The sequence below is a fragment of the Sceloporus occidentalis genome, unplaced genomic scaffold (genome assembly GCF_023333645.1).
Source record: "Sceloporus occidentalis isolate IW3139 unplaced genomic scaffold, rSceOcc1.0.p SCAF_7, whole genome shotgun sequence".
NCBI lineage: Eukaryota > Metazoa > Chordata > Lepidosauria > Squamata > Phrynosomatidae > Sceloporus > Sceloporus occidentalis.
The window spans coordinates 23337630-23360706 of record NW_028316987.1 but is presented as its reverse complement, the minus strand read 5'-3'; the positions used below and the strand labels follow the sequence as shown (position 1 = coordinate 23360706).

Here is a 23077-nt window from a genome sequence, read left to right as displayed (position 1 = left end):
AGCCAACTAGAATTGGTCATAAGGATGATTATTATCTGCAGTGAAATAATTACCTAGATGTTTATCACATAGAGGAGTGTCTATTATATTTACATTTTATCTATTTTTAGTGCTTCCAAAATTGAGATCTTTATATTGCTGCATATGACAAAATTAACAAATAGCCTTGTGTCATCTAAAAGACGAATTTGTTTTATTTAGTATAAGCTTTCGTGGACTAAAGTCCACTTCACCAACCTGCATGTGTCTGATGCAGTGAGTTGTGGAGTTCACAAAAGCTTATGCTATACTTCTTTACATTGCCAGAAGTTTTTTTGATGCTTTGACAGTTATAGGCTAACAACAAACACTCCACCACAATGTAGGATAAATTAGACATCCAAAGTTTTCACAGAAAAAAGTATCTTGGGAGTCAAGACTGGATTCAATACAAAATAATACAACACAATAAGTAGAAAGAATGTCTGGATAAAAGCTGTGTTCAAGATTTCCATATACTAATGGTGCCATAAAAAGCAGGCCTTCAGGTACCTTTGGATAACTGACAGCTTTTAAAATTAATTCTTGCTCCACAATCTGTATCCCAAAACTATGTCTTCACATTTTTTGGCAGTTGAAAAAAGAAGTGAATCAGAAGTGACTGCATATATCAACAATAAAGACTGTTGACAAACCTCTTGGACATTTCTTTTCAGGGTTTGAACATTGCATATGATGTTAAGAATTTCCTTATGGCTTTACAAGTTCTGTAATGCTTCACTCAAATTACAAGCAGTTTCATGATCTCATCTTTGCTTGTAGGCTCCCCAGCTTTAGCATAAAAATAAATGCACAATCATGTATTTTCTTCAGGAAGTAAGCAGCACACAAGCTGAGATCATATCCAGTGCTTATGCAGTGCTAACATTCTTGTAGACATTCTGGTTGACATGTCTTTAAGCTGGTCTGGTGGACTGTGGGTAAATGGGAACAGTTTGCTTAAGTGAGCTCTGGATACCTCTTTAAACAAACATCTAAAAAGTACAACCACTGGTGTATCCCAATTTATGCTGACATAATACTCCAGAAGGATTCTGGCCACAATTTTGGTCTAAGACATTTCAGCTACTGCAACAATGAAATGCTTTGATACAGATATGAATTTTACCTGTAAAGTGTTTTTTTCAATGTACATTTAACATTAAAGCTGTAATCAAAGACTCACTTTATCTTAAGTAAACCTCAATGTATTAAATGAAATTTAACTTCAGAGCTGATATGTAAAGAATTGTACTTTGAATTAACAATAATGCGCATGATTTTTATAGGGATAAAGGACCCTAAACACATGTGATAAGGTGATACTAGTAGCAACTATTTCTTCAGGGATAGGGGATGTGACCCACAAGAGTTCCTCTTTGGTCAGCCAGTCTTTTCTTTTGTCCTCTCCAGCAAGAAATCAGAGAAGAGAATATTTGTAGGTAGTTAAACTTTAAATTATCAACTAATTATTGAGCAGGTCTAGCATTCAATGACACATCGAACCAAACTACAAAGTAGGACTTATGTATGAAATTTGTGTCTTCATCTTATGAGTCTGGTTTGGATTTCCTGCACTATATATGAGGGCTAAACCTAATGAGGCATCACAAGACCCCTGATTTGCTACTGTTATATCTATTAGCACTTCCATTACTCATATCTTCTCCACCACAGTGGGCCTTTGAGATATTTTTACAGCATACTGTCCAAAAAGCTTGCAACTGTGATACGTGTGCACTAATAAAAATAAATGAGAACATACACCACCAGTGTTTAAAGTAAAACCAGAGTATTAACCTCGATTGGCTCGGCTTCGAGTGCGCACTCCTAACACGGTAGTGTTCTCCCCGCCTGGAGATGATATCTTCAGGACAGCTTTCATGTTCTCATGTTCTTCAGCATCTTCAGCATACTGCAGCCCTTGCGGTTGGTTCTGTGGTGCAGGGGAACTGCTGGAGAATTTCCCAGACTTCAGAAAGAAAATAAATATTTTCAGTTTTCATTTCGAATTTGAAAAACTTAAAAGATAAATTCTAGTAGAAGGAAGATGCCAGGTCTTTCCAGACCTGACCACTCAAATCTAAAAGTGGTTTATACCACTACCTTAAAGCAATGAATCAACTGAACAAAAACACAAATCACTCAGCATTTGAGAATTTTTTTAAAAGCTCATGGCTGGAGCAAAGCCCAGAAACAATCAACATCTATGACACACCAGTGAGGGCTAATGTACTGCTAAGGGCAAACCATTCAAAAGAAGATCGCAGTAGCCTCAGAGAATTTTATATATATATAAAGATAATCTGTTCCTGAGTTGTGTAGAACCTTTTACTGTACTTAATACCAACCCTTTTAGCTTAGTACAAATTAGTTCCACCATGGTCGTACCTTTCTGTGATGTATGACTAAGATTACGGTGATAGTAACGTTTCTACTGGTTAGACGTCTCAGATCAAACAAGCTTTTGGTAAATGCGCCAGACAGACATGTGGCAGCACCAGTTTTGCCTTTCTTGGTGTATGATACTGGTTTAGTATCTCATAGGGACAAAAGCAGTGCCTCCGTAGCTAACACTTGTCAGCACTGCACAGAAGGAAGCACTGGTAAACTACTTCTGAATCTCTTTTACCATGTAAAACTTATGATGAGACAACTCAAAATGAAGCAAGAAATAGTGCCAGAAGTTGAGATTTCCAGATCAGAAGGCATTTAGCCAATTATTTGAGAAGAGGAAAGGACAAATACAGTAAGAAACAGTGGCATTAGCATAATGATAGAACTGAACTCTATATCCAAAGCATACCCAGTAGCTTAATGCAGCTATTAAGCACCATTCAAGACAAGATGGTACAATGAAGTTCCCCATGGGAAGACTGAGGTGGTGGTAGTGGGGAGAGAACTGAGGCAACATGCATATTATTTGTCTAATACTTTTTTCTGAAAGTAGGAATGGAGTAAAACAGTGCTCCCAACACTTAATCCGCAGTCAATCTAAGAGAATTAAAATGGTCAATGTTATTTGAGGTTGTATAGAGACCAGTTAAGATTAATGTCATTGTACTCCCTCTCTTGATCAAGATGACCATCAGGGTGGTGGGTGAATTAAGGTAACTAAGTCCAAATTCTGTGCAATTACCAAACTGGAACCCAGACAGAAAAGTACCAATATTCTCCAACTGTGCCTGAATGTGTGTCACCAGCCATCTCTTTAACATCTTACCCCCACTGGGAGGATCTTTTTGAGTGGGCATACTGAATCCACCTGTTCACCACTTTCTGGATTCACCCATCCACTCTTCTTCTTCAGCTTGTGTTAAAAAGCCTTAATGGACAAAGGCATGTGCTGGATCAGATGTCTACAAGTGTCTTGTCCAAGCTACAGAGACTGAAACTGGAACCATTCGATCCCTTATTCTGCAGTGGCCTTAAAATCACTGTAAAGATTACCAGTTTTCTCCTTAAAACACCTTGCAAAATCATCATAGCAAACTTCTAAGGGTTTCAGTATCACATTTGCTATGTAGACATTAATAACCTCTAAGGGACTCTGGAAAAGTTTGGTTGGATGAAGAACTTGAGGATGCGATGCTTTATTCACAATCCTTATGCTCATGCAGTAGGTATGATTTCTGTGTTCCAATGTGTTTGGTTGCTTCACTCCAGCACTTGTATCTTTTACACTCTAGCCACCTGTTGCTTGTTTCAACACCTGGAGCTCTTCAGAAAAACAAGCAGGAACTACCTTGAATTCCATCACATTAGATTGTGCACCTAGGGACCTTTGTGATGATGGCCCATCATATCTTACCTTTCTATAGAAAGGCTGGCATCAGCAGCAGTAGCTACTGGGAAAAAGCCCTGGACATTCAGGAATCCATCAGATTCTGTAAGTCATTCAGTACAAAATTAAGTTGTACTGTACTGATATGAAGTAATTATTTCATTACTTTATAGCTCATAGGTAGAATGCTAGGCAGTTCTCATAGAACATAATTAAGGAAATACATGTTTAGAGCCGTCACCACAACTTTGTGTAAGAAGCTGCATAGTCTTGTCACATTTCTTGTTCGGCATGTTTCTTCTACCACGGACATAATATAAATAAGGGAAGAGGTCATTAAACTGCTGTAGGAGTTTTGATGCAACCTGCCCTTTCTGTCTCAATTATTCTTCCTGTTCCAATACAATAATGCCATCTTCCTTTTCTGCAGTGTTGGATTATCACTACAGTTTTTAAAGCATGAATAGCTAAAACAATTAGAAAAGTGAAATGGATTAGTACCGTATATACAGTGGAACCTTATTATACGCGGGGGATCCGTTCCGGATCCCTCCACGTATAAAAAAATCCGCCTATGCTCGAGCCCCATTGTTTCCAATTGAATGGGATGTGCTGTCCTTTTTGCCCTGCGCGCGCCAGCGGCTTTGAGCGCCTATGCTCAAAGCCGCCTATAAAAAGACCACGTATGCGGAGGCTCCACTGTACTCATCTATAAATTGAGAAATTTATGCCACAAAATTGACCCCAAAATCCTGGTTCGATTTATATACGAGTTAGTACAGTAATGCTGATGATGGCAGTTCATTTAGTGACCAACACATACACATACCATACACCTTCCTCCCCACTTTCCCTCTATGCTTGGAAATGGGCTGCTGGAAGCAGAGAGAGTGCAGGATCATTTTAATTTCTTTGGGAGCAACAGCTGATCCAGCCACAAATGCACACACACCTTCCTCCCCAGTTTCTCTAGTCCAGCATGCATGCATGCTCACACGTGCACACACATGTTCTCTCCCTCCCTGCCTTAGCTCCTTTTACATTTGGCTCTCCTGCAACTGACTCTTCACCCCCGTAATCAATTCACCCTCTGTGAGAAGACAAGTTGGCCACTGCAGACAACTGCGGACAGACCAGCAGTAAAGAGCTTCCATTCCAGGGACAGTCTGCTGTAAAAGTAGGTTTCTTGGTGGGACTGAAGGGGCGGAGGGTGCCTGTGACTGTTTAACCCAACTCCAAGGAAAAAATGGCTGCAACTGGGCTCTTTGGTGCTTCCTTGCTGCGCAGAGAAACAGCCTCTGTCCAGTGCCAGGGAAATGCTGAAGAGCCACCATGGACCTGAGGAGCCTCAAAGTTTTACCCTTGACTCATACCAAAATCCATAACTTTGACCCCAAAAGTTACCCTTGATTTAGACATGAGATTGACGTATAGTCGAGTATATACAATAGTTTGTGCAGCAGAGGGTCAGAAATCCAATGTTAGTCCATTCTCTTCAACCTTCTATAATGTTTAGACTTGCCATGCTGTTTCAGGTCAATGACTACTGCCATCATGCTGAATGAAAAAGAGCATGCCAGAAATCAAGCACCTTGCAGATGGAGAGTGAAATCCTTCCCCCCCTTCAAATAATTAATTAAAATTAGCAGACATATTCAGAAGTAAATCTCACTGAGTTCAAAGGGACTTATTCCCAGGTAAGTAAGTAAGGGTTGCAGGTATGGTAGATATTAAGAGGATTAAAGCAGACTTCCAAAGGCTATGATAATGAAGGCTTATATCGATCTGTTTCTGCTATGTTTCACAGCACACAGAAAAAAGGGCATGCTCTTGCACAGTCATACCTCATTGTCATCTTCTTCATCAGTCTACCAGAGGAGCCAAGGAACAGGATAGAAAAGGACAGAACATATTGAGGAAATATTGTCAAAGCATGAGCCAAGAAGAGTAATCATGGGGTTGGTTGAGCACGAAAATAGTAAACAGCCAGTATGAAGCTGAATTTCAAAAGATCTCCTAGCCTGACCAGAAAATGTCCTACCCTTGTACTGGCAGTAAATTATGTTATTCTTGCTTCTGCTGAAGCTGCATTATCAAGGCAATCAAACAGCAATCCCCATACCTATGGGAATGATGATGTCTGAGGTTTCTCAGACCATAGAGAACTTTGGAGGAAAAGAGTTCCCTGCCTACACTTCCCCTAACTCTTCCATAGGGAATGGCCACTGTGAAATTTCTTAGTTCTTCCTGTTGTGTGCTGTCCTGCTGATACATATATTCACATTCACATTTATATACACTTATATAATGCTAGGTGATACCACCATGTTTCTCTCAAGAAAAAAAGTGCAAAAAACATGAGCATATTTGAAAAATGTGCATGAACAAAAACATGTATTTATGAAAAATGCATATAAACTTGCTTTAACTAAGAGGAACATATGAAAAAGTGTGCCCATTAGTAAAAATGCTTACAAAAATGGATACACTTTGGAAACATGTACAAGTACATGTAAATTTCTATGTTAAGGAAAATAATAGCAGCCAATTTGTGGTGGTGTCGAGGACATTAAAAATAAATAAATAAAATAGCAATAGCAAGTGCATTTCTATACCGCTTATCAGTGCACTCCATAAGCAATTTCCAATGCGTAAACTAATTGCCCCCAACTAGCTGGGTACTCATTTTAGCAACCTACTGAAGGATGCAAGGCTGAGTGGACCCTGGAGTTCCTGGGATCAAACTCACAACCTTGTGACTGTAAATGGCTGCAGTAGCGTCATTAAACCACTGTGCCACCAGGGCTCCCTATGCATCCAAATGGCCTGCAGTTACTGGAGACCCCTACTGCAAGTGGTGCACACAGGCCAACAAAATCTTGCCAGTTTTTTCTTTCAAACATGTAGCTTTCCATAACTCATGGAGGCTGTTAGGCATATTTTGGAGGTAGCTGGCCCTGTTTTAAACTCCAAACCTGTGCAAACACTGTCAACAAAGCTGTTAGACAGTGGAACATGCTCCCTTGCAGTGTAGTGGAGTCTCCTTGCTTGGAGGGTTTTAAACAGAAGCCGGATGGCTATCTGTTGGGAGTGCTTTGATTGGAAGTTGGACTGGATGACCCTTGTGCCCTCTTCCAACTCTATGATTCTGTGATTCTAACACTCATCCACCTGAGTACACTACCAGAGGAAGCAAGTTATTGCAGTATATCCTCAGTTCCTGGCAGGAGTTCACTGCCCGCATTTCCACTCAGCAGTGATCTCTTCCTGGAAAATACAATAAGATGCTTAAGCAGACTCTCTCCCCTCGATCTTCTTTTTCCACTTGGCACTAAACATTACATGGATCCCAGTGAGCACTGAACAGGCTCATTTCTCATTGGAGTGGAAGGAATGCCTACTTTGGTTTTTTGTTTGTTTGTTTATTTGTTTTAAACTTTAATAAGAGGTGTTTGTTTCTCATTCCATCTGTTTTCCCCACTTAGGAAAAAGATACTGTACAAAGAACTGATCTTTTGCCCACTAGGAGAAAAGTAGATGGGGGTTGTTTGGAGTATTAGCATAAGGATGTAAGCACCCTTCCCCTGTTCTGTTGCTACAAAAAGATTCAGTTGCACCACTAGCTGCAGCATAGAAAAACAGAAGGAAAGAGGGGAAAAATTTCTTGCATCTGCAATAACAGCTCTAGTTTCCTAACTCTGTGTGTGAATGCATATGTGTGTGTGTGTGTGTGTGTGTGTGTGTGTGTGTGTGAGTATGCAGGGGCATCCCTGGCGGGCTGCAGGCTGCACCATTGTAATACCCTGGAGGAGCGATACCACTGCTCCCCAAACATATGCCTTTTGGCATAATCATGCTATGGTGTTCTCTTGAATCTTTTTAAAATGCTGGAGAGATGATTTGAGTGAGCCGAGGCTCAGTGGGAGGAGAAATGAGAGGTACTGTTTGTTTTTTTAAATGAAATTGTAAATTGTAAAATTTTATTTTTTTTAAAAAATGTTTTTTTGGAACAATATTAAAAATTCTTTTAACATTTTCTTTAAGAACACCTCACCTTACCAAATTTTCACTTTAACCATGTTAAACTATGTACATGTAAATATATTTTGACTATGTGTATGATATTGCAATTTAAAGGTATAATTTTAATTTTGCTAGTTGTTAATGCCACAGCTATTACCATTACATTCAATAATATACGGGAATTGCAATTTATGAGTAACATTAGTACAAAAAAAAAAAACTGCTAAAAATTCTGTATGGTGTGGTATGGAAGAAGGTCAATAAAGGGGCGACCATGAATTACCACATAGGGTGACACCAACCCTAGTGATGCCACTGTGTGCGTGTGCATGTCACTTGTTGACTTAGGATAATCCCATGAATTTCGTAAGTTTTTCTTAGGGAAGGAATATTCAGAGATAGTGCTTTCAGTTCTTTCTTCTGAAATATAGTCTACAGCACCTGGTACTCACTGGCAGTCTCCCATCAAAGTACTAACCAGGACTGACCCAGCTTAGCTTCCAAGATCAGACAGGATCTGGTGCCTTTAGGTCCTTAGTTTGGTTAAATGTGCCTAATTTTTACTACCTTGAGGCTAATCATTAAACTCTTGTCCAAATATTATTTTATTGAAATTAATCTATTTTTGTTCCAGAACATTCACCATGAGAAATGAAAGTATTCCCTCATTTGTTTTGTCTTTCATGATGTTTTCAGCACACTTGATGTAAAAAGGCTTAGCTGCAGGAGGGACAAACGATAGCATACTAGCATTGCTTTTTAAGGGTATGCTTTGTTCCATGAGGGAGCTGTTTGTTTTGCTTTGGGCCTAGCGACACTGAAAAAGAGCCAGTCCTCCAGCAGTGGAACTTCCGTAGGTATGTTCTGTTTGCTTATTCACATTATGGTACGTCTTTTCATGGCCAGTAAAAATATATCCCTCCATGAAACTGTGTTGTATATTTAATCACTTAGTATTATTGACTGCCAGAAAAGAAGATATTTTTGTTTCTAACAATCAGTGTATAGTATGTAAGTAACTGATGCAGGTCTGTGTTGTTATTAGACATTTCTGTGTTTGAACAACTACTTGATGTATATTGAGTAAATGGGGCAAGAGTAGTTCAAAGAAGGAAACTTATATTATCATCTAATATTAGAGTTCTAGTAGTATTGTATCCGAGTGTAGGAAATCATCACCACCAATATAGATTGTTCAAAGCACTTCACATATTATATATTTTTTTAAATTCTGAAAGTGGCAGTTTAAAATGTAAGCCACTCAGTGCCTGACTGAATGAAAGGATACTATTGGTATGTATGTTAATGCCTAATTCTAAGAAGTTTGGTACAGTAAATATCAGTAGAAATATCTGACATATCTGTTTCTATTCACTACTTAGAAAAATGTACCTCTAGCTTTTAACACAGGGGTTCCCAACCTGGGGGTTTCTCGACCCTTTCTTGGGGGTCACCAGGTTGGGAATCCCCCTGTCTCCCCCCTCTTCTTCTCCCTGCAGATGCCGGCGCTGGCACAGGCACTGCATGGGGAAAATGGGACGGGGACATGTCTGCCTCCTCTTCCTCTTTTCCCCGCAGGTGCCGGCGCTGGCGCAAGCCCCTGCAGGGGGAAGGGGAGGAGGCGGGAGCCCTGACCCTGTTCTGTTTTTTCCGCGGCTGCCAGGCACTCGCGGGGAGAGGGGGACGGGGTCAGACCTCCTTCCTCCTTCCCTTCTCTCCACAGCTGCCAGGCACCAGCGGGGAGAAGAGGATGGGGCTCCTTCCTCCTCCCCTTCCCTCCGCGGCTGCCAGACAACCACGGGGAGAAGTGGACGGGGACGGGGCTCCTTCTTCCTCCCCTACTCTCCGCGGCTGCCAGACAAGCACGGGGAGAAGGGGATGGGCCTCCCTCCTCCTCCCCTTCTCTCCGTGGCTGCCAGACAACCACGGGGAGAAGGGGACGGGGATGGGGCTCCTTCTTCCTCCCCTACTCTCCGTGGCTGCCAGACAACTGCGGGGAGAAGGGGATGGGGATAGGACTGCAAGCCCCAGCAGCCTTTGCGGCTGGAAGTCCCGCCTCTTCTCCCCCCAGTGGCCTTCCTAATTGGTTGGGAGGCCGGGACATGCGGTTGCCATGCCCGCACTCTGCCCCGATGCTGGTGTTTATCGCTGGTCTGTTTAGATCCATAGATGGCAAAATAAGCTTCCCCAACATGCTCTGGGGACCCAGCTAAGTTTGACTCACTTTCTCTTCATTTAAGAGAAAAATGCTCCCATCTCCCTACATATAGAAAAGCCTGGACTTTAACCTTTTCCAGAACATTCACCTTGTGCTTCCCCAAGAGAAATCCAAAGGGTTCCTGGCTTTTCATTGTGCCATCCGCTTTCTGGAATATCCCATTTTGGTATTTGGCTGATAGTGGCTGGGCAAAAATAGAATGAGACTCTCCTGTCTGAAGTGCCCTCAAGGAAAGTCAGGATGGGGTAGAGGCAATTGAACAAAGCAAGTGCTGGCCGAACTGGTTCCTAACAGAACCTGGCCTCTCACAGCACATTTAGTGGCCAGGGATGGGTTGTGCCCTTACCCTGTTCCTACCTACTGGTTTCATTTCTTGATGTCTTTGTCTAATTTTCTTCCACTGCAGAAGAAAGGACTTAATACCCCCTGGTTGGTTCCAGTTAGGTTTAGGGTACAAAAGTTGGCTACAAAGAAAAAGAAAATTGTACTCTTTTGGATTTTAGAACAAAGAGAAATTACATTAAGAAAGAGGAAGCCAGATCTGGATAGAATTTAAAGGAAGAAAAAAGCTTCCTGTATTTTCAGATAGTAATGGTAATAATGGAATCTTCCACTAAAATATGTTTGACCTGAGCCAACCAGCCATGTTAAAGGTCTAACTTCAGTTCTGGCCCTGTACATTCCTTCTGCAAGAAGATCTCATTTGCTTTGAACTGATCACTTTATTTGTCATCATACCTTCATCTTGACAGTATTCCTCTCCATCACCCTGCCTTCCTCCTAACCAGTACTTAGTCCAACACAAGGTTCACTATCGTTTTTTGTGAGGTTTTTGGGCTATGTGGCTGTGTTCTGGAAGAGTTTATTCCTGATGTTTTGCGAGCATCTATGGCTGGCATCTTTAGAGAATGCATTCTCTGAAGATGCCAGCCACTGATGCTGGCGAAATGACAGGAATAAACTCTTACAAAACATAGTCCAAAATGCCCACAAAACTATGGATTCTGGCCATGAAAGCCTTTGACTTCACACTGGGTTCACTAGCTGGGCAATAGGGAGTGTGACTGACCATGCCTTGGTAAAAAATTAAAATACCCCTCTCCCATTTCTAATATAAAATAATCCCAAGGACATTGTACATTACTAGGCACAACATTTACTACAGCATGTACAAATAGTGAATTAGTAAATCTAATCATCATCATCATCATCATCATCTAGTAAAGTTTAACCCTAGCAGAGTTAGGAAAATCTGCTTGAGGTTACTTTATCAAATTTTATACTTTTATAAATTAGCCATTTCTTACACTTTCTGACTCAAAATTGGGCTGTCCTCAGACCTACCTCCCTTCAACTCCAGGGTTCAGTGCTGTTTTTAAACATAAGTAAAAAAAATCTGCTGATTCTCTTGATTGCTTGTTATAATGTGATTACTGTATATACTCAAGTATAAGTCTAGACATTTTAGTCAAAAAATTGACCCTCAAAACCCGAGTCAATTTATCCATGGGTCAATGTAAATAATGTAAATACTGTACTTTAACTCTCATTAAAAAGGGAACCATCCCCTGCTGAAAGGCAAGATTGCAACATGTTCTGGAAGCACTGACTACTCTCTCACTGATCCAGCCTTTAGTATGAGCACAAACAATGATGCCTGCTGAAATTTTGTAAGTTCTTTAGCACTGTTTTCCATTCCTTCATTCTTTACATCATTTGTTGCATGACCCTAAGTTTTACCCTTGATGTATACACAGGTCATATCAAAACCTATAATTTTGGCCCCCAAACCTTCTCTTGATTTATACATAAGATTGACTTACAGTCGAGTATATAAAGTAATTTAACCCAGTCTTATATTAGAGCCATGACCATAGCTCTATAATATCTAACATTATACAGAATAAAATCTAACTTCTTTATAAGCAGCTAGATTTTTAAACAATTCTTGTGTAATTACAATACAATTTGAAAGTTCATCAGTAAAGTTAAAATTCCACTATCAGAGAAACAAATGCCAATAAAGATGAACAAATGGTAGTTAGACACTGCTTTAAATTCCATGCTCATTTGGATTCATTATATTGGCATAGCTTTTTAATATTATTTTTAATTACTTAACTTGCCTAGACTTCTGGCCCTGCCACAGCTACCAATGCCAAAGCCCAAACAGAGGTAACTTCATATGTGATGAAGCATTACCATCTAATTGAGACTCCACAATTGGATGTCCAAGACAGATGGAAACTTTTATTAAGTACTGGCAATCCTTTCAACTTTATCTGGATTGAGTAAAACTGCATTAATTTAAAATGAGGTTTAGAAACCAAAGGGATTTTTAAAGGTCACTTGACAGAAAAAAAGTAACTATGTTTTTATAAAGGCAGCCATGTGCCCCATTACCTAAAACCCAATTCATAATCTTTAATAGGCAATTAACTCCATTCTGATTTTAATTTAATAATTCTGATTGGATTTTTCATTACATTACACTGGATAACTTTCTGTCTCATAATCTAAGACTAAATATATACACTTTCCCCTCTGAATCCTACTGGCCGTTTTAAATAGAATAGATGTGTTGAACCAATGGAATTTATATAAAGAGTCAACATTTGATTTAATGGGTGCAGTCTACAAACAATATTCAAGTCACAGAATAACTTATAGTAAATTAGAAGTAAAAAAAAAATGAGAACTTCGTGCTACATATAAACCATGTAACAGGTCAATTGTTTAAAATGCCTTCCACCTCTATTGCAACACATTATTTGGGAACTAAGTCTGGCTTAAAAAAAAAATCTAAAAGAGACTACAGGTAGTTTGTATTTAGTTATTGCAAACTTGGTGCTGGTACTGCACTGAGTGGGTACAATTTAAGACACTCTCTCTTCTTAATTTTTATAACTATTTAAACTAGCATTCTATCACAAAGTCCTATTGATTTCACTGATTTCAAGACTGATGAAATGCATCTCTGCTTGCTTTAAGTGGTTTCAGAATGGTACTAAAAAGAAATATATGTTCAGTGAAGTGTAATATTATTGCAGTTTAGCATAATCCAGAATCCTGTGCATATGGATTCTATTCTGTCCTACCAATGAAGGATCCTCTGCTAAGTAAACCTTATGAAAAATAACACAAAGTCCGCAGAACTGATAATCAAGAGAAAAGACATCCAATATGGAGCACATCTAGGTGTCTAACCCATCTAGATGTCAAACTCACATGTTCACATCGCAGTAGAGGGTTTTCCATTGGACAGTTTATATAGAAGTTCAGAAAAAAGAAGCCTTTTGCAATGTTATTGCTGTGGCAATTGAATGAGAAATAATGAGGCACAGTGACTTGCATATGCATGGGCAGGCAAAGACCCCATATGGGGGACTGCCCAAGGAATCATGACTAGATTCAGTTGCTAGATTTATATTCTGCCTTTCTCTCAAATATGGGATTCAAGGCAGCACATAATAATAACAAATAAAAGAAGAATGCCATTAAAATTCAACACAAGATCAAGACTTTGGGCAAGTCATGCCCTCTCAACCTCATGATAGGTTTGCCTTAGGGTTCCCATAAATTGGAAATGACTCGAAGACAGACAACAACAACAAGGAAAGTTGAGCTTCCAACTTGAAAAACACCCAGTGAATTGCAAATGCCACCCTGTATAAAGAAAACCAGAAAAATAGAAGGACAACAGGGAAGAAACCAGCCTTGCTTTCCTTGGTAGTGAGTTCTGGAAGTTGGAAGTTAGACTAATTCTCTACCAAACTTTCTTCTAAAGAAAGTTTAGAAGGACTACTTCTGTTGTATTCTCCCTGTCATTCTTCTTCGTGGTCTCTGCGAATCATACAAATGGGTTTTACTGCGCCTGCGCAGTGCTGCTCGGAACCTTCTGGAATCACTGGGCAAAGTTTACTTTGCAACATATAGAAACTTTTTGGCGGTAACTCTGCCCACCCGTTATAAGGCCCCTGCCTTCCCGCTCTTTCCCCAGTTCCTTTTTTCTGCCGCGCTAGCTGCTTGAAGGAACTTTCACTCGCTCTTGCTTGTTACGGAATCACTTTCACTAGACCTCGGACTGTTTTTGACCACTCTCTTTCTCCCGCCCCGGTCACTTCGGACTTCCTTGGCTCGTTTTTGACTTCGCTTTTGACTCTCCCTTTAACCGGATGACTTGGAACGATGCCTGCACCCTTCAAAAAGTGTGATGTCTGCGGGGGCAAGGTGCCCGTTCAAGACCCTCACTCCTCCTGCCTGCTGTGCCTGGGAAAGGACCACGATGCCAGAGCCTGCCTCCTTTGTAAGTCTCTGTCCTCCCAGGCCAGGAAGAACCGGGAGTCCCGGCTGACCTCAGCTATTGCCCTGGGAAAAGTCCGGGAGGGACGTCCCCGCTCGTCGTCGCTCCCTCCAGTCGCACCACCTGTGTCTTCGTCCTGGGCCAGCGTTGCAAGTGTGGTCTCTGTCCCGGCTGGGACATGATCTCCTACCACCTCCGATGTGACCCGTGGTCCCCAGAGACCCAGTGTCACCGACGAACCCTCCAAGCGCCCCCAGAAGACCTCGGGGTCTGAGGGTTCCGAGCCCAGGGAGAGATCCGAGAGGAAGCCATCCCCGGAGGGCTCGCGCTCGAGAGAGCGTGTGGAGGCGGAGGTCCGGATCGCTTCGCCTCCGTCCTCCAAGGCGTCATCGAAGGCATCTCGACACGCATCCAAGTTGCCCGAGACGGAGGCATCTTCCTCGGGGAAGACAGCACCATCGGATAAGGCTAAGCCAGCCAAGGCCCTCTCCAAGGGAGCCACTGTCCTACATGACTTGCCGGACAACCCCTTCTTCCCCCCCGAGGACCAAACGGTAACGCCGGCATCTTCCAAGAAGAGGCGTCATAAGGAAGTGACCGAGGCAGCTCCACCCAAGAAGTCCAAGCCCAAGGACCACACTGGGTCAGGGCACCCAGCCAAGCCAAAGGAGCGTGCTTCTCACAAGCAACGCTCCCCTTCCAAAAGGGCCTCGGCGACGGTCCCTTCGCGCCCGGAGACTTCTGCCGCTGCGCATGCGGCCACTGTGCTGACCACACCGCTGCCGCCGGCACAAGACCTTGCCACCGTCAGTGAGCCTACCTCCCCTCGGAGGCAGCCATCCCCTCTCTCCTTCCATTCGGACGCGGAGGAAGCTGACCCTGGCTCTGACATGGACGAGCCACAGGAGCCGGACACTGACATGTTCTTTGATACCGAGACCCAGAGGTACTACATGTCAGTCCCGAAGGAGACGGCCTTTAGGGAATTCACCAGGCTTAACCTGCGCCCGGCGGTTCCCCAGACAGATAAACCACCATCTTCCCATGCTGTGGCGTCGACTTCGGTACCTCGCCACCTGTCTCCTGAGCCAATGATCCCTCGGATCCCAGCCCGCACTCCATCCCGAGCCGAGGTCGCAGACATTCCCCTGACGTCTGACTCCGATTCCGACCAAGATCCCTTGCCTCCATCGCGGGAACCGTCGGAAGGGGAAGACGACCCATCCGAACCGCCCTCACCCCAAGCCATGCATCACCCGGGCTCTTCATCTCCAACCGATGATGTCCGCTCCTTCAGCGAGCACATCATTAAGATGTGCCGAACCCTGGACATCGAGCTTTCCCCTCCTGAGGAGGAAGCTCGCGATCCTGTGGAGCGACGGGTCCTCGGTCGTGTCCCCACGCCTCCCTGCATCCCGATGTTGCCTTCTCTGCAGTCCATCGTTCAGAGGTCATGGGATGCCCCGACTTCGCTCGCCGCATCCTCCAGGAAGGTTGAGATGCTATATCGGATCTCCCCGCCAGGCTGTTCGTGGTTGGCCGACCACCCCAAGCAAAACTCGGCGATTGTGGAGGGGGCACAGCAGACCTTTGTGCCCATGCAAGCGACGTCCCCGGCAGATCGAGAGGCCAAGAAGATTGATGGCCTAGCTAAAAAGGCTTACTCATCAGCTGCCCTCATCGTTAAGGCCATAAACTACAACGCCTGTATGGGGGCCTACATTCAGGCTTTGATGGAGGGGATTTCACCCATCATCCCTGACGTCCCAGATGAGGTCCAATGCCGCTTGGTGGAGATCCGCGATGAGGCCCACTCGATCGGGAGCTGGATCATCACCGCCTCCAGGAACGTCACCGACTGCGCGGGTCGAGGCATGGCAGCATCGCTGGCTCTGCGCCGACATGCTTGGCTGAGGGGGTCGGACCTCAACGCCAACGTCAAATTGGCAATTGAGGACATGCCCCTGGACGGTACCGGTCTCTTCCATGCCGACACTGACGAGCGTCTGAACCGCAAGTTCAGAATGAAGGCGGCAGCAAAAAAGCACGGGATGTCGTCGACCTCCATCTCGCCCTTCAGGAGGAGGCACCGTCCTTGGCCACCGCAAGGTCAGTCCCAGGGTACCTTCCCTTAGGACCGACAGCCCCAGCAGCAGGGTTCACAGAGGCGTCGTTACCCCTCGCAGTCTTCCTCCTCCTCTGGCCGTCGTAATTTCCCGCCTCGGTACCGCAAGTCCCGCCGGCAGGACACCGACCAGGGGAAGAAGAGAGCCTGAAGGGAGGCAGTGCACTCCGTTTCCCCTCCGTCCCTTTTCTTTTTGGACATCCTGAGGCCCTTTGTTAATACCTGGGCCTCAATAACATCGGACTCGTGGGTTCTCAGCATCGTCTGTAGGGGTTATGCCCTCGAGTTCCAAGAGCTCCCCCCAACCGGAGCCTTTATGTCCACTCTCCCCTCGGACACCCTTCTCGACGAAGTGCGCACTTTGCTGAAAAAAGGGGCAATCTCCCCTCTACCGCCCGACCAATGTTCTAGGGCCTTTTTCTCCAGGTACTTCACGGTACCGAAGGCGGATGGTGGCATCAGGCCCATCCTGGACTTCAGACAATTGAACCTGTTCCTCGAATACCATCGTTTTCGAATGGTAACCTTGGCCTCCATTCTACCTCTGCTCCATCAGGGCCTGTGGTTTGCGACCGTCGACCTGAAGGATGCCTACTTCCACATCGGGATCCGGGAGTCTCACCGAAGATTCCTCGCCTTCGCTGTGGGCTCCGCCGCGTATCACTACAACGTCCTCCCCTTCGGCCTTGCCACGGCACCGAGAGTCTTCACGAAGTGCATGGCACCGGTGGTGGCGTACCTCCACCAAAGAGGGTTCATGGTCTTCCCGTACCTGGACGACTGGCTGTTCACTGCCGAATCCCAGAGAGAACTGCAGGAGGCACTCTCATTCGCCTTACACCTTTTAGACTCCCTTGGTCTGGTCATCAACCGGGAAAAGTCCCACTTCACACCGTCCAGACAGGCCAAGTTCATCAGGGCCATCCTCGACTCCGAAACATGCTCCGCATCTCTCCCTCCGGATCGTTTCCAGGCACTGACGGCTTCGATCAGGCCCTGCATCTCTCACAGAAGGGTGAGGGCCAGGGATGTTCAAGTCGCCCTGGGCCACATGGCATTGACGACGTTCGTCACACCATGGTCAAGACTCCACCTTCGACCTCTATAGTCCTGGTTCCTCTCGGCCTTCTCCCTGATGGAAGACCTTCCGTCCAAGTGGCTCACAGTACCGAGACCTGTAGCCACTTCCCTCAGATGGTGGTTGGACTGCCGCAACGTGTGCATCGGAATGCCCTTTCATCAGCCTCAGCCCCAACTGACTCTGACAACAGATGCATCCCTGGAGGGATGGGGCGCCCACCTGCTCGACCTAGTCGTCAAGGACAGGTGGTCTGCCCAGGACAAGCTTCTCCACATCAACGCTCTGGAAATGCTGGCAGTAGAAAGGGCACTGAGGTCATTCGAATCCGTTGTCACAGACAAGGTGGTCCTCTTGAGGACAGACAACACCACCGTGATGTACTACATCAACAAACAGGGGGGCACCAAGTCCAGGACCCTGCTCGACCTCACTCTCCGCATCTGGGACTGGTGCATCCAGAGACGTGTCCTCCTCCAGGCGATTCATCTTCCCGGAGAGGACAACGAGCTGGCGGATCGCCTCAGCAGATCCCCCTCGGTGTGCCACGAGTGGAGGCTTCACTCCGAGACAGTCAGCAACCTCTTCGACCGGTGGGGAAATCCCCAGATCGACCTCTTCGCGACCAGGTGGAACAGCCACTGTCCCCAGTTCTGCTCCAGGAAGCGAATGGACGGATCCCTTGGAGACGCGTTCGCTTTCCTCTGGATGGGAGAGCTCCTCTACGCCTTCCCTCTGTTCCCTCTCATCATCAGGGTGGTGTCCAAGATGACAACGGACCGGTCGCATGCGATCCTGATCACGCCATGGTGGCCGAGACAACCTTGGTTCGCATCCCTTCTCCACCTCTCCAAGAGATGCTTCCTTCGCCTCGATCCTCGCCCGGACCTGCTGTCGATCCAGGACGGACGGATTCTCCATCCAGACATCGAGAGCCTACTGCTGGTGGCCTGGAGGATACGGCCCTGACTGCCCTGCCGGAGGCGGTGAAAAAGGTGATCCTGGCTGCAAGGAAACCTTCCACCCAGTGGTCCTATGCCCTGAAATGGAGGAGGTTTAGCGTCTTCCTTGATCGAAAGGGCTTGTCTCCTGCTCAAGTGTCCACTCCAGTGGTGCTGGAGTTTTTGATGGCGCTTTTGGATGAGGGGCTGTGCCTCGCATCCATTAAGTGCTATTTGTCTGCCATTTGTGCTAAGTACCATTTCGGGGGGAGGGTTTCCTTTTTCAGGGATCCCTTGGTGAAGGGGTTCCTTAAGGGATGTGCCAACTTATATCCTCCTGTGTCGGTACCAGCACCGGCTTGGAGCTTGGAGGCGGTACTGTCCGCACTCCAGTCCAAGCCCTTTGAACCGATGGCCACGGCGGACTTGAGACTACTGACTTGGAAAACCGCCTTTCTTGTGGCCATCACCTCTGCCCGCCGTGCGGGCGAACTCTGTGCCTTGCGGAGGGACCAGCCCTTCCTGAGGTTTCACAAGGACAAGGTGGTCCTTCGGACAGACATTACTTTCTTGCCCAAGGTTGTGTCTTCTTTCCACATGTGCCAGGACATTGTGTTGCCTACTCTCGCATCCAATCTGACCTCGGATGCAGAGCGAAGCCTGCACTCTCTTGATGTCAGGAGAGCGCTGGCGTTTTACCTGGACAGAACTGCTGCCTCCAGTCGGTCTGAAAGACTTTTCCAATGCTACTCGGAGCCGAAGAAGGGGTTGCCTGTGTCTGCGCAGAGGTTTTCCAAATGGGTGGCCGGTACCATCCACCTCTGCTATGAACTGTTGGGCAAACCTCTCCCTGGCAGGGTTCGGTCCCATTCTACAAGGGCAATGTCAGCATCCTCTGCATTCCTGTCGGGGATTCCCTTGGAGGATGTCTGCAAGGCTGCTGTCTGGTCCCAGCCATTGACTTTTATAAAGCACTATAGGTTGGACACCAGAGCCATCCGAGACACAGCTTTCGGGAGGGCTGTGTTGGTTTCAGGGTTGCATTGATTGCACTACTGATGGTTTGTGTTTCAACATTTATGTACATAATGTCTCTCACTGTTTTACATTCTGTTGAATGTTGTTTTGCACAATTTCAATGGGACTGGTCTTGCACGACCTCTTGTTCCCTTCTCAGGTTTAGCAATGTTATTGCTATGTTTGGTCTGTGCATCAACAAAAAGGCTGACTCTTTTATGGTTCAAGGTGTTTATTGTTCCAATAAATATGCCTTTGGTTTACCATAGCTTTGGTCTCAGGACACTCCCTCCGCCGCTTACCTAAGCTTGTCAGTCTAAACCCATTTGTATGATTCGCAGAGACCACAAAGAAGAAGGACAGGTTGCTTACCTGTAACAGTATTTCTTCGAGTGGTCATCTGCGAATACATACAAATCCCACCCGTCCATCCCCTCAGTGTCCTGCTCTTATTGGCTCTTTCCATCGCCTGCTTGGCGGAAAAATTGCGGAACTGGGGAAAGAGCGGGAAGGCAGGGGCCTTATAACGGGTGGGCGGAGTTACCGCCAAAAAGTTTCTATATGTTGCAAAGTAAACTTTGCCCAGTGATTCCAGAAGGTTCCGAGCAGCACTGCGCAGGCGCAGTAAAACCCATTTGTATATATTCGCAGATGACCACTCGAAGAAATACTGTTACAGGTAAGCAACCTGTCCTTCCCTAGCTGGTTTTCACCATGACTAAGTGTTGTTACATCAGCACAAATATTACAATGAACTGCAGGTGATGCTAACTACAGCTCCCCCTTAGCCAGGATTTGAAAAAAAATACATGTTTTAATCTAGTTAGCAAACTCCAGTTAGCATTAACTACATTTAATATTTTAAAAATACAGATTTTAGTATAGCCTGCAAACTCCAGATAGCATTAACTACATTTAATATCAGTATTATCAATGTACACTTAACCATGGTTAAGCCCAGTGAGAAGGAAAAAACAAGTATGGATGACAGAGGTGAGGGACTGTTGGAGAGAGAACTCGTGGTCTCATGCCTTGATACAGCTAGCTATGAACATCCAACCATATCAACCATGCACACTGCACTTGGACTGGGTACTGATCCAGAGAGAGGATCTTATACAACCTTAATTCCAAAATAGCTTCACTGAAGCCAAAGAAGCTACTTTAGGTCCTTTTCCTTGAAGAAGACCTGCTTTACAGCATAGGCTTCCATTCTTACATCGAAATTGCTGAAAAATAATTGCCAGTTGGAATAGTTGAACTCTGTTGTTAACCTATGCCCCCCCCCCCCCATTTTCTATTTTAGATCTGTGAAATATACTTTGCCACTTACATCTGTGATCATTTTCCCTCTAGTTTTGTTTCTTTCTCTGTGGTTGGCTCGCTTCTGCTTCTGCTGCAAAACCCGTTCCCTGGTGGTGCGATACTCCAGAGCAAATTCACTAATAATTTTGCAGAACTTATTGATGTTGACTTCACGTATTGCATAAGGAGGATAACCCATAAATAACAAGAAAGCGTGGAACCTAGAAAAGCAGAATAAGTTAGTTATCTGAAACTCTTGCAATCTGGGTATTTTTAGAGAATACAACATGATTTGTATTAGGAAAACATTTTTACCCGGTCTATAGAAAATGCAAGCTGTACGTTTTTCAATAGGACAGAATTGGTCAGGGAAGGATAAACTGAACAATCTATTTTGTAACTGTGAACTCATAAAAGGCTTTCTATGTCCTGTTTCCTCAAAGATGCTTTTAACCATTATTTCCGGAGCTTATAATTAAAAACAGGATGCCAACAAAAGAAAACTCTTTAATAACGTCATCTAATTGTACTTTCACACATTGTTGCGTACAAGGTAGAATATTTAATGAAATCATGTTTTACCATTAATAGAGTAATGAATGAAATACATCATGTTTGGATAGTGAATACTGAATAATATAGTTATTATATTTAAATTCCCTGTTTGAATGAACTAGTCCAACTTCAAAGATCTTTAGAAAAGTCTAGAAAAGAAAAATAATTTACAGACAAACCATGAGAACAAAAAAAATTCTATTAACAAAGGAAGTAATAAAATCCAGGATTTAAGAAGTACTGTAATAAAATCCAGGACTGTGAATTTGGATTGGCAAGCATCAGCAATGGGACCTACTTGATAGTGGTCCATGGTAAATGCTGTTCTGACTGGTATTTGTGCATTTACTAATTTAGGCCTTTAGGTAAGCTTTAAAGACTCCTTATTGCAAGTTAGTAAATGTGTCTCTTAAGAAAAGCTATCATGACACTGCTTATTCAAATGATGACGAAATGGTTTTAAAGTGTTTCACACTATAATATTACAATTCTGGGTTGTTACTGTCTGTAAATGCACTATATTATTGTTTAACTACTTCTTTCTAATAAACCGTGCATCTGTATATTTTTTAAATGATAATGTGCAGTGCATATTGTATGGCAGAGTTTTTAAGGAAGATGCCTTGAGAGAATTTTACCCTAAAAGCAGCCAAAACAATGAATTTATTGGAGTTGGAATAATTACAATATTTTTTTTAAAATTTTTTGGATGAAATAGTTTAGTTTTTCAAGTCCAGATATCAATTTATTCCAAAGGTGAGATTCATTCTACTAGCAGTAAAATTAATTGAAAAATCCATCTGAATGTCTTGAAACAACAGAATGTTAGTAGAGATGCTTTAACAACACACTAATGACAGTATGTTTGGTAACCTACCTGTTAATTATTCTTCTATGGACAATCTTTAATATTATTATTCTTTCTGCACAGTCCTTAAGGAATTCAGACATTTTTTGCTTTAATGCTGATTTCATTTCATACTTTGCTATGGCCTTCAGGTGATCCCATGATGCTTTGCATCGTTTCTCCATTTGACACAAATTGTCCTGAAGTTGTTCAAAGTCAACCTGAAAAGAAGATGGGAAAACAGAGAATGGTTAACATGACACATATTCTGTAATAAATTGCCTGTGCAGTCTAAGAAATTCCATACAAATTCTATTACTTACCTTGTAAGAAAAGAAGGCTACTAGCTCCTCAGCTATATATTACTGGGATTAAATAAATTTATTTTGTGATTGCAATATGTACATCAACATCAGTGGATGAAGAACAATGAGTAAACATTTGAGAGTAGGAATGGAAAGAATATTTGAAAAAATTTAAAAAATTGTTAAAAAACATGTTTTTGAGAGTTAAGAGGAATCTGGACAAAAATAATTTTTGTAATGTCGGACTTATTCTACACAAAATTTCTACATGGTTGTTATGTGCAGAAAACTGCCCTTTCTGCACAGAAAATGGTATTTCTACATAGAAATATTTTCTGTGCAGAATATGCAGTTTCAGTGTAAACATCCATGAGTGAATTTTGCACAGAAGAAATCCTGAATTGTGAAAACTTTTTGAATTGTGAAAATTTTTTGAATTGTGAAAACTTTTTGTGGTTTTTGAAAACTTTCTTGAAGTGGGAGTCAAGCTTCCTAATGTCAGAAAACTGCGGTTTTTAAAAGACTTTCTTGCAGTGGGAAGGAAATTGCAAAAATTAT

General features: G+C 43.7%; 1 protein-coding gene across 7 annotated transcripts in view; it reads right to left on the bottom strand.

Moving 5' to 3' along the window:
• The window catches only part of FHOD3 (formin homology 2 domain containing 3), a 309726-nt gene that overhangs the window by 13210 nt on the left and 273439 nt on the right, over window positions 1-23077 (bottom strand). For 5 of the 7 annotated variants that reach the window (XM_089532343.1, XM_089532349.1, XM_089532345.1 and 2 more), the window contains 4 exons: window positions 22245-22435; window positions 20841-21033; window positions 5647-5670; window positions 1819-1990 (listed from right to left, as the gene is read on the bottom strand). In XM_089532343.1, the coding sequence (XP_089388469.1) occupies window positions 1819-1990; window positions 5647-5670; window positions 20841-21033; window positions 22245-22435 (580 nt within the window). The remainder of the gene's footprint in view (window positions 1-1818; window positions 1991-5646; window positions 5671-20840; window positions 21034-22244; window positions 22436-23077) is intronic. The other 2 variants (XM_089532344.1, XM_089532348.1) reach the window with 1 other exon arrangement.